The sequence below is a fragment of the Thamnophis elegans genome, chromosome 10 (genome assembly GCF_009769535.1).
Source record: "Thamnophis elegans isolate rThaEle1 chromosome 10, rThaEle1.pri, whole genome shotgun sequence".
Lineage (NCBI taxonomy): Eukaryota > Metazoa > Chordata > Lepidosauria > Squamata > Colubridae > Thamnophis > Thamnophis elegans.
The window spans coordinates 38,979,321-38,992,484 of NC_045550.1; the positions used below are offsets into that span (position 1 = coordinate 38,979,321).

The 13,164-nt window shown below is 33.2% G+C and overlaps 1 protein-coding gene across 1 annotated transcript in view; it reads left to right on the forward strand.

Annotated features, from left to right (window-relative positions):
• The window catches only part of NYAP2 (neuronal tyrosine-phosphorylated phosphoinositide-3-kinase adaptor 2), a 133,542-nt gene extending 120,617 nt beyond the window's left edge, over window positions 1–12,925 (forward strand). Inside the window, exon 7 of the mRNA XM_032225678.1 lies at window positions 12,698–12,925. Coding sequence (XP_032081569.1) covers window positions 12,698–12,925 — 228 coding nt within the window. The remainder of the gene's footprint in view (window positions 1–12,697) is intronic.
• Window positions 12,926–13,164: the final 239 nt, after the last annotated feature.

Here is a 13,164-nt window from a genome sequence, read left to right on the forward strand (position 1 = left end):
GGGTTTTTTTGTTCCTATTTTTATTTAATTTTATAAAAGATACTTTCCTTTAAAAATGCTTCAATGAGACAAGAATTTCAAATAAATTGTTATGAATGGAGTTTCTGCACTTATTAAGGAGTGGCTAAAGAGGGTGTGTGTGACTGTCCTACTTTTCATTTTATAATTAGCCATATCTACAGAGGATAAGTAGACTTCACTCTAGCAACCCAGATTAATTGGCTTTTGCCAGCACAAACACACAGCACAATGCCTGGTGGTAATACTGGTTACTTGAGAATCCCTGCAGCTGAAGCAATAGGTAGCCTGAAGAAAGACAGTATAGGTAGTCTTCAACTAAACAGTTTCATTTAGTGCCCATACAGAAGTACAATGGCACTGAAAAGTGACTTACGACCATATTTCACACTTACGTCTATTGCAGTATCCCCATGGTCATGTGAATTCTGATGCTTGGAAACTCACTCATATTTATGACAAGGTCATGTGATTGTAAGTCAAGGATTACCTGTACTTGTTTATTACTTCAGACAACAATGAAAAAAGCTTATGGTTTCTTTTAAATATTCAGAAATATGGAGTGAAAATGTGAAATTTGGTGGTGCCATAAGCAATGAAGAAAACCTAATCAGTTCATTATCAATACAGCCTGATCTTCCTGAAATGTTCTAAAGAAAACTTCATAGAGAAATCTGTTGGGTCAGAAGATGAGAGTCAAGACAAGAGAAAAGGAAAGAGACAGTAATTCACTATCCGTAGTACTACAGATAGTTCTACAGAATCTGTATAACAGAATCAATATGGGTTAAAAATGTGAAACAGCTGCAAAGAATAAGTCCCTCTGATAAAACCTAAGATGAAAAAAAATTCCCATAGAGTTATATATCACAATCTATTACTTACAGTATTAAATAAAGCACCATTCATTGTGGCAACATGACACATTTTCTTGATATAACCAGTTAGTGGGTTTTCTGGAATATCTTTAAAAAAATTAATGAATTTGGTTATACCCGTCTTTGATATTTCCATCATATTGTCACATCTTATTGTCTTTGTTTTAGACTGGATTTTCATATTTTTGCTGATCTCTGTAATATAGATTTTCATTTCACAACATACAATAAAACACATGTCCACATAACATGATGAATCACATGTATGTATGTCTGTATGTGTGTGTGTATATATGTGTGTGTGTGTGTGTGTGTGTGTGTGTATATATATATATATATATATATATATATATATATATATATATATATATATATATATATATATATGTTATATTTATGCTGATAAATAAATAAAGGGAGACTAGTATAGATCTATTTCAAGCTATTTAGCTCTCATCAGCTAGCCATACCCATGTTAGGAATCGAACCTGTGCTCTATTGCCTCTTGGGCAGATGTGTTAAGAGCACAGGTTCGATTCCTAACATGGGTATGGCTAGCTGATGAGAGCTAAATAGCTTGAAATAGATCTATACTAGTCTCCCTTTATTTATTTATCAGCATAAATATAACAAATGTAACAAAAAGGCAACAGTAAAAACAATATTGGGTTTCTGTCTGGATGGTCTCTTGTGATGAGCCGAAGACAGAGAGTGGAAGTGTGACCTTCCTCCCATATTTCGGCATACCAGGGGCTGTGACTTTAAATATATATATATATATATATATATATATATATATATATATATGTGTGTGTGTGTGTGTGTGTGTGTGTGTGTGTGTGTGTGTGTGTGTTATATTTGTGCTGATAAATAACAAAAACAAATATAACACAAAATGTGTAACAAAGGCAACAGTAAAAATATTGGGTTTCTGTCGTGATGGACTCTTGTGATGAGCTGATTGACAGATAATGGAAGCTGTTAGCTTCCTCCCATAATTGGGGCTTACCAGGGGTTGTGACACTATATATAGCTAACAGCTTCCATTATCTGTCAATCGGCTCATCACAAGAGTCTATCACGACAGAAACCCAAATATATATATTTATTAGAACTTAGCAATATGTATAGAACCCACCCATTAAGCAAGGTTATCATTTCAGACATAGTTCAGGCATAAATTTGTGATTGAGCTCCTTAAAATTCTCTTAACATAATAATTATATACTCTTAAAATTTAGAATCTGCCCAACCTTTTTGCAGAATCTCAATGTAATTTTAATTAAGGTTCTATGATGTTAGAAGATATTATACAATATTTTGAATAACCACGAGAGGGAGCAATTGGTCTTTTTTCTTTTAATACTATCTACTTCCCCCCCCAAAGACAACTGCTTGTACACTAAAATTTTAGTTTTTAACCTAACATTTTAAAATCTGCTTCCAACCACAGCAGCAAGCATTTAACTACCTTATAGTTTTCTATTCAACTGATCCCAATTTAGATATGTTTCCTCATAAAAGTGTCAACATAGATTTCCTTTCCTCTACTTCCCGTCTCATTTTAAAATAGAATAAGCTGATTCTCCTTTTATGTAACAACTAGGAATTGTGTGACTAATATTGGCACATAGAGAATACTGTCTGCCATGCAGATAAAGATGTGGTTGCTGGGTGTCCCAGGAGAGCCCTCTTAACAATTAGCTGGTCTAATAAAGCAAATTTCTACAACTCATAAAAATACATCACCAATATTTTGATTGATAGCATGAACAGCTGGTCTGTTCTTGGAGTCTTTCCTATCCCCTTTCCCTGTATATGTTGAAGACATTAAATTTTGAGGAATGCACTACGATTGAATGTTGCCATCTTTAAATGGACATGATTAAAAAAGAACTAAATAGAGTTTCATACACAAGAAAGCTGGGCTACTTTGGTTGTTGAAATAATAATGTACACTTCTCCCATGTATCTTTGGATTGCAAGTCCTTTGAATTCTAATATTACACCTGCAATTGTCCATCATATGAAAATCTGGAAATATAGATTATAAAGATAACTGAGACTAATTTCAAGCTGGTATGAACAAGAATTTCACGGTAGAAAAGAACGGCCACATGCAAATCTATGGCATTGTGAAAATGTTATAAGAATTCCCACAGAAGCCTCTGAAATGATTTATGATTAGCCAGTCAGATAGAAACTGGAAACAAGAGAAAGTAGAATGCAAATGTTTTGAAAATTGCTATATTTAGCATAACTTTGGGGGCTCTTGAAGGACAGAAGTGGGATAACCGTACAGTATAAATTGCAATATTACAAGAAAACAAGAATTCAGCACATACCTAAGACTGCAGACAGAAAAGGTGTGTGGGTGAGAATAAGAATGCATAGAAATAGCTATTAAACTACTTGTAAGCATCCTGTGATTCCTTAACTTCTGCTTCTGCACTTCTAACTATTCAATCTCAGCAAGATACAATATCTAAAGATTTAAATCAATTTCAGATAGTAGTTTTTATCAACCAACAAATTAGAGACACAACAGACATGATTCTAAGACTGAGCCACTGAATGGAAGGGAACTTATGCCCTGGAGCGGGAGTGGGCTGGCTTCAATTCAGTTTCAACAATATTTGTAGCATAATTTGTCTGCATGTAGATGTGGCATATATGATCATGAACCTTTTTAGGGGGGTTCCTCATGAGGTAAAGGTAGCCTATTTACTCACAGCTTTGTTGTTTTATAAGCCATTTTTCAGATCTTTAAATGGATACATGGAGATTAGAAAGGACAGCAATATTGGCTAATTTTTACCCATTACCTCCAATTAATAAATATTTTAAAAGCATTTTTAGAAAATTATCCTGTTATGCCTAACCTTTTGTCAATGACAGAAATCCATCAATTTTTTTATTAGAAAAACTATTCTTTGGAATCTATGGCGTGTCTCCTTTTCTTTTAAGTTACAATTAATTGAATATTCTATGACAATATACAGCAAGGAATCACAGATAATATTTTATCATAAGTAGCAACTCTTCAGAGTATAAAACAAGTTAATGTTTAAACCCTGAGTTGGCCTTTCAGTAATATTTATTCAATTTCTTCAATCTTTTTCTTCTTCATGGTTTATAGTGCAGCCCTAGATAACCTTAAATACAGTTGTGTAAAGTATACAATCTTAAAATAATTTCAATCACACTTTCTTAGATTTTTTTTCTGTTCATAAATGTTTATATAGATATATGCTTTGCTAGGAGACTTATAACCTAATATGCATATATACCCACAGATATAATCTTGAAACAATGTATAATAATTAAAGGTGCAATTATAGGAATATCTTCTTAGAATAAGTCCTATTGATTCAATTCAACTAAATAAATGTGTAAAGAATTGCAGCTTATTAAGATTATTGTTGTTGACCATGTAGGTATATTGTTTCATTGATTAATTTGAGGTCAGATTTAACTTCCTGGATAAGTGAAATTTTTCATTTGTGGAATCATTTTTTCCCAAAAAAATCAAAATATGCTGATTAAGGTGCATTACCCATTTTTAATTTGCTTTGGCAAAGCGATGCTTTAAGACTTCCTTTTTTACACAGTCTAAAGTATTGTCGTTTACAAAACGAAGATTGAAAATTAGGTTGCTTGCATTTTGAAGTTGTTGTTTTTTAGCAAGATAAGAAATAAATGACTTCCCACAATATTGTTGAATTGCTTTCAGACAAATTCCTTTTTCCCACCTCTGTTTGAAATGCTGTGCCTTTTTTTTCTTTTTTGGTGTACCTTTATGTTTAACTCAGGGCAATAATTTTGTAGAATATTATTCATACATTTAAGAACACAAGAATAAAAACTGATATAAAGCCGAAGCTTGTTTAAAAAATGGGATCATGTGCCCTGTCCCCTGTCTTATTAAGGAAAATAAAGAGCCAATTGAGAATATGATATAAATAGAACATCAGTTGTTTCATCTCAGATACATTTCCATTTTGTTAAGAAATACAGCAGGTTTTTTTTAAATCATTTTGATATGGAAATACAGTGGATTTTCTGTATTTATCTGTGTGTGAGAGAGGGAGACACTACACAGCATACTGTGAAAAGATTCTGTTTTTATCACCATCACTTTGTTACATCACAGACTGCTCTAGCCTTGTTGCCATGGTGATCATGATTTCATCAGATTCCCTCAAATGTTTGTATAGCCTTATACAGTATATTGCACTTATGGCACTTGTATAGTACTTTGTCTGTATACTGTATGCCCATAATTATGTATATCTATTCACCCATGTATGTATGTATAGTTTGTTTATATATCTGTATATGTACATGTGTCTCTTCATAGTCTATCATTGAAATGTTTGAATTCTTCATATACATTATATGTAGTATGCAAGTTATAATCAAGTATGGATGCCAGCACTCACTTTTGATAATTTATAATCTTCATTTTGTCTTGTTGAACAATGAAAATAAAACTTTGTGTATTTTAAATGAGAATTTTAAAATATGATTACTTTTCTATTTTTTTAAACCTCTACAATAACCCTTTAAATTCAGACCATATCAATTAAGCTCCCTGCAGAATGGTGTTTCACATATATTCTCAGATGACCTGAAGAAAAAACCTACATGCATTTAAAACAAATATTAAGACCAGCAAGACCAAAGTAGTCCTGATGAGATTTTCAGATAAAGAAAGCACACATGACATCAGGAGACAATCAGCACAGAAACAACAAACTAAGGATTTCACTTGGCACCTTCTTGAGAGAATGTATATATTCATTACTTTACATTATTTCTATGATATCCCATTACTAAACAAATGATAACAGAACAGAAAAATAACAAACCAATTCACACATTAATAAAAATTTATAACTTGACACAGTGCATAATATGCCGTAATATGTATCATTTATTCTGCTATTATATAAATACCTGTGCCTGGACAAAGACTGGCTACTTATATTAATACTGCTTATAGCTTCCATGCGAGGCTTTGTTCTTAATCATTTTTAGCCATAGTCAGCCTTAGCCATAGTCAGAGTTATCACATAGAAAGACCTACTAATTGGGTTTTAGTTGGTAGATTAAAAAGAAGAGGGAAATTGCTACCATGAGTTGGGATAATATGGGAAAATTCTTAGTAGTTGCTATGGATTTGAGGCTCTAATGAGCATTCCGGGTCATGCTCACCTGCGATTGTATTCTCCCAAGAGCCTCAATCTATCCAACCAGCTGGAGTAGAATGGACATGCTGCAGATCGCACTAGCCAAAGAGCTGGCAAGTACTAGAAGATTGACTTTTTCCACAGTGGCACAGCTGCTAATGTACCACCTTCAAGTTCTTTAAAATATAGATAAATATTCAGAGACATATCTGCCCTGAAAATAGCCTGATTTGAACTGTATGGCAGAGTGAAACATCAGGAGCTAACCACAGAAAAAAAATGTTGATATTGTGTGTCAAAATATGATAAAATGTTTTATGACATTTGTATTATGTGATAAAATGTTTTATGATAATTTTTCTGCCATAAATTGTTTTCCAAATTTTATGGGAATCATGGATTTTGGATGCATTCTGTAAATAAGCCCCTCTGAAGTATCTTGGTTCAAAAATAATTGCGCTATGATCCACTGTTTTGCTTGCTTAAAGGTTACACACAAACAGGACAGTTTTAGTAGCATATAATTTATGGAATTATTTGCTGTATCATTTAAAAGACAGAAATATTATTCAAACAATTCAGCATATTGTTATAGCTAAGCATTTTTATATTTTAAATAAAAACAAAAAATGTCTGGCCTGATCATTGTTTAACTTGAAGCTAGTTTCAGCTTCATTGGGCTAACACTTCATTACATATTTTACCTGTGGTTGACTAACCGATTGCATGCTATTACTTTTCCTAAGAACTAGGAGAAATGAAGAATGCCTTAACATGAAAATCAAGGAACCATAATCTCAGGAATATCACTGATATCCTCAACAGATAGCCATTGTAATTCCTCTTTCTTCTCTGACAGTTCAGGATGAAAAAAGAAAAAGAAACGTAGTTGTATAGACATCTTAGGGGTTGCCACAAAGAAGAGGGAGTCAAACTATTTTCCAAGGCACCTGAGGGTAGAACAAGAAGCAATGGGTGGAAACTAATCAAGGAGAGAAGCAACTTAGAACTGAGGAGAAATTTCCTGACAGTTAGAACAATTAATCAGTAGAACAGCTTGCCTCCAGAAGTTGTGAATGCCCCAACACTGGAAATCTTTAAGAAGATGTTGGAGAGCCATTTATCTGAAATGGTATAGGGTTTCCTGCCTAGGCAGGGGGTTGGACTAGAAGACCTCCAAGGTCCCTTCCAACTCTGCTATTGTATTGTATTGACATCCCAAAAACTCAGAAACTGTTAGGCAAGTTAAAAACAAATCCAAATGAAAACAATAATAAAACAAACATAATTACCAAGCTAATTTTGAATTTGGGATCATTTGTCACTGTTTAGCACTTTGGGTAGACTATATCAATATTGAGCAAAAATGTATCTAAATGTGATGGAATTTGTCACAATCCCCAGCCTATCTCTTTCCATAGTAACTCACTAAGTAAATATTATTTAGAAAAGTAGCTGTTGCCCTACTAATATGTTTCCATAGTGATATACAGCATATTTTGCCCTGAGCATTTTCTGTAATTTTATTTCAACACCTCATTCCTCCAACAGGACACCAAAAGGCCCTAGATAAAAGCTTGGCCAGCCAGTGTCCATGTTCTACTTATTGGACCTGCAGATAATCAGTAACATCACACTTCATAGTGGGCACATTATTGCTCTGAAGTCTCCCAGTCTTTATTAGGAACCATCAGTACTAATATAAAGCAGACTTACTTTTTAAGGATAATAATTTCCATTCCGTGAATGTTAATTATATTATTTGTCCTTCAGGATTTTTTACAGGTAGACTGATGGTTTTTCAGAACTGTGCAATCAATTATTGCAATCTCGTGTATTTTCTTGCTGGAAGGAGGCCAAACCTTCACAAAAAGAGGTAGTGAGATAGGTGGTATGAGAGAAAAGGAGTATCCATCTCTCCATCCCTCCATCCATCCCTCTCTCTCCCTCCCTCCATCTATCCATCCATCTACTCATCCATCCATCTATCCATCCAAAGGCGCACACACAATATAACAACACGGATGCACATTCATACAATATAACAAAATCAAATATGGATCAGTCACAGGGACCAGGGATTTACTCTTCCAAGCTTTCAGACTCTTGCTGGAGCCCATGGAAGCTTGGAAGAGTAAATCTCTGGTCCAAGCGACTGACCCAGATTTGATCTTGCATCATTATCCTCAGACAAATATATTTGCCTTTATTCAAAACATAACAACAGCACAAGATCTTCCATCTCTGGATTAAATCCTGTTGATGACTTGCTTCAGAAAATTAGATGTAGTCTCTAGATTATTGAATTATTTAATTTTTAGAATAGCATAGAGGAATGGATTTGGGAAACCAAGAACAATACAAATTATGACAAAATATTCTACTAAACCAATTGTGGAATTCAAATGTGGGAAACATAACCCAAGTCCTTATCAGTTGAATGAGATTCATTCCAGGGATTAATGAACAATTTGATAATTCTTGAATGCTGAAGCAGTCATTATGATACAAAATTCTACATTGGAAAGTGCTTGAACATCATTCTAAAACTGAAAATATTTTCAGGAAGTTTGGAAATGAAATGTACAAAATCAGTGTGTATTGTATACACAGTATATTATAAACTGAATCTCTATGGAGATTCCCCATCATCCAGGAGATGGTTGTCTCAAATATGCTTTCTCCAAAAAGCAATTGGACTTTTTTTCCTTTGAAAATATTTTGCCTGTCATTCAAGAAGCTGCTTCAGTTCTAGTCAGTGTTATTCTGTGAATTCATGATGCATTAAACAGCAGTATTCATGACAAACAATAATGATGTCAAAACATCCACTTATGCATCATGGTCTTGTAGTACGAATAAGAACAGTATATAAGTCACAATATTTGTGTGATGATATCATGACAATTAGGTCATCATCCCCACCCCATATGCAAATGCCTACAACTTTAATAACTTAGAAAATAAATTTTCTTTGTTAAAAAGTGTGCCCCAATTTACTTAAGAAAACACCCTGCTTTTAAGATGACAAAAATGATTTGAAAATCTTGTCTGGTAAACTTCGTTTTATTCCCTTCATTTCAATCTTTTTTTAAAAAAAATTCAAAATAGAAACATAATAAATTGTTAAAAATTCACATTAAAAACTTTAACAAACAGCAAAATTCCAAAGCGAGATTGAAATCCAGAATAATTAAACAGAATAAGTTAAAAAAAAACTATGATACCAAAAGGATATCAAACTTAATGTTATATGCATCTCTCTTGATGAGCATCCACAGCCTTGTCCAAGCTAAGTTTTAGTATCCTAAAGGACTGGATAATATATTGTCCAACGATTCCCATATACTTTGTTCATTTCAATAACAGAAGAAAACTTAACAAGCAAGCAAACACATCAAGACCATTACAAGTGAGAAGACTTTCTTTCAAGTAGTTGATGAGCCATCGTTATTCAGATAAGCAAATCATTTTCCGATACAAATTCTTCTATTGTACAGTTGTCAATAGAGCTAAAAAGAATATTTGACAATATTAAACTTTGCTTCAGAATCAAATTAATTTATATCTTTACCTCCTTATAACACAATAATTTTAGGATATTGCAAAAACACAATATTCAAATGAAGTGTTATTCTTGATTCGTCTTCAGTAATACAAGGATTTATTAATTTCTTTTTAATACAAACATAATGGTATCTAATGTCTGAAATATTAACTTTTATTGAATAAACTGTAATCAAATATCTATCTAGATTTTTAATATTAAAACTGTTTCCCATTTTTGTACATGTTCCTTATTCCATTTAGTCTTTAAAATTTCAATTGCAAATTGATTTATTGATAACAGGTGTTTATAAAAATGGATTCTAATAGGATTTAATTATTGCATCTTATAATGCAAATGTCTCTATCCTGAATTAATATAAAAGGACTAATATTGTAATCAACTAATTAGCATTTCTTCTCCAAAATATAATTCAGAGAAATGCTCTTGTGCACTACTTTTAACTGCATGAGAATGTTGTCTCCAGTACTCATGCAATTATCAATAGTATAAACACAATGTGCAACATTAACTGCTATGAGAAAATGCAAAGGATCTCTCCCCCCTCTCTTTCTCTAACTCTTCCAACTCTGCTATTGTAGAATAGTAGAACTCTGCTATTGTAGGCAGGGGGTTGAACTAGAAGACCTCCAAGGTCCCTTCCAACTCTGCTATTGTGTTGTATTGTATACTGTAAGTAAACATCTTATTTTCAACAAATGATTGGCAAATGTTATCAAAAGTTCACGAAGCCAAGTCCCACATGAAAATAAGATAACTTTAGTTAGTGATTAATTGTAACTATTCATACTCTATTTCCATCATTTCTGACTCAAGGTCATGCCTGGGACATAATGCAGAGATCTGCACCACTAAATTTAAAAAATTATTCCGGGCACATTCTTATGGTTTGAAGTCAGAGAAAGTATTTAATTTATTTATTTATTGGGCTTCTGTGTTACTCTAGTTGGCATCAACTTCTAAACAAAGAAGTACAGAAAATTGTAACACTTTACTGTCAATTGCCCAGATTTTTGCAACTCAAATATGGTTGTTGCACTAAACTCCACATTTTCTCTGAATTGGTGTTTGTTTATTTACTTCATACAATCCAGAAGTGTTTCCATATTTTTAAGTTGCTTTGTGTTTGCATGTTTATCTACAGCTAGTGAAGGGTAATTGTTTTATGACATATTTTCAATGATTTTACTGCTGAAGATAACAAAGAATCATACCTTGAAATTCAGACAGTATGAAGTAACATTTCATTGCAATGAACTAGCAATAAAAGCATGATTCTGGACATAAAATTAAATCAGCTAATCAGTGAACCTGGCTGATTAATTATACATTAAAAGATTGAAATTACATGTTAAGATATGGCTGTCTACATGCATTTGCAGCATTAATGTGGAGAATATTTATAAGTAGATAACACTTCACTATAAGCAAAGAAATATTTTGTGCTAATACTTAATTTCTTGTTTGAATTATGGTGTCTGAAATTTAAAAACTTGGGTAGGTTGTTCCTTTACTTTGAGAACTCAAGCAAGAATCATCAGAAGCCAGAGCTTTCTGAGTCAGGAGACTCAGAAATGTTTTGCTCATAACAGGAAAACAATTGGGAAATCGAGGAATCAACACTGGGAACAAAGTTCCAGCAAATTAGTTTTAACATTATTGTGTAATTGTCCTGTGATATAGATTTTTTTGCAGAATAAAACCTTGGTAAAATATCATGACTAATATGGTGAAGATGAAGATATGGTTGGGAGAGAAAAGGGAGAGAGTAGAATCCTAAAAGAAATTCCAGTCAGTATGGAGTTCAGATTACAAACATTTATACCCCAATACAGGAAAAACAGTAAAATAAATATATATTAAACTGAGAACTTTCATTGCAGCACATGCAGCTATAGGTAAGTCCTACCTTACTAGTTTATCCCCAGAGTAAATAGCAATATTTATATACAGCATTACTTGGGGGGGGTGTTTAATACATTTTCATTCTGAAGATTCTGTGTGCTCATTTTTGAAAAACAAATAATTCTTATTGTTAGTTACATACACGCCGACCAACTGGACCGCTTAAGCCAATTAACACAACATATGATAATTTATACTGCAGCTGGGCACTCTTTGAAGGAAAGTTTTGGTAACTCTCCATTAAATACATGTGATACCTGAAATGTTCAGATAAGTTGTTTGGTTGTACAAATATCAACAATTAATCTGACATAACTGTCAAATGAATTAGATACCTGTGCTACTAGGAGCAAACACTGAATTCTGTTAATTGTTTTTTTATGTATAAATACATCATATTCTATCTATGGCAGATATTTTGCCCAAACTCATTTAGAACATATTATGGTTTAGCAACATGCATTTTCTTTCCAGTGCAAAATTTTTCAAACAGGCATTCTCTCTCCTGTAGTCTTATTTATTTTAGTTCAGATTTTGTGTATAATGAATTATGTATGTATGTATGTATGTATGTATGTATGTATGTATGTATGTATGTATGTATATAAAATCACTTGTCTGAAACATAACCATTTGTCTGAAATGGTATAAGGCTTCCTGCCTAAGCAGGGGGTTGGACTAGAAGACCTCCAAGGTCCCTTCCAAAACTGTTATTCTATTCTATTCTATTCTATTCTATTCTATTCTACTCTACTCTACTCTACTCTACTCTACTCTACTCTACTCTACTCTACTTTACTCTACTCTACTCTATTAAATTCTTGGTCTACACTACACTACAATCTAGATTCATTTTTAACCATACCTCCCAGTACTGCAATCAATAGATTCATGAGACTTGAAGTCAGAAGGATTCAGTTTGGGGAAGGCTAATCTAAAATAATATTGACATGAAGACTGGAAAATTACAGCTACCCATTTATACATCTGAAATCATTTTTCTATATGTTGTCCTTCACTTTATCTTATTTCACTGTTTTAAATATTTTGTTTCCTCAAGTAACTGTTTCCTGATTTTACTCGAGGCCAATACCATTCATCAACCATGTTTAAATCTTGTGCCTTTTTTTAAATAGGTGACATGCATGCAGTGGTTACATGGAGACCATACGATGCTGGAAATGATTGAGAAAAAACGTTGTCTGTGCAAAGAAATCAAGGCACGACAGAAATCAGAGAAAGGACTTTGCAAACAAGACAGCATGCCCATCTTGCCAAGTTGGAAAAAAAGCACAGGAACCAAGAAATACAGCCCTCCTCCATATTCCAAGCAACAAACTGTTTTCTGGGATACTGCAATATGATATGCCCATGGGGATTATCTTCCATACATTCCTGAAGACTGCACTGTCGGACTACCTTTCTAGAAAGGTAGTTGCTAGAATCTAAATTCTGGTGAAGAACTACCTAGGGAGAAAGCTTACTTAAATAGTACCCTCCATCAGACCCCAGTCTATGTCTCCCACGGAAATGAAGGCATGCACCTTTTCTGAGGATTCTTTTGGACCAAGAAAAAGAGTAAGATGTAAATATTTTCCACATC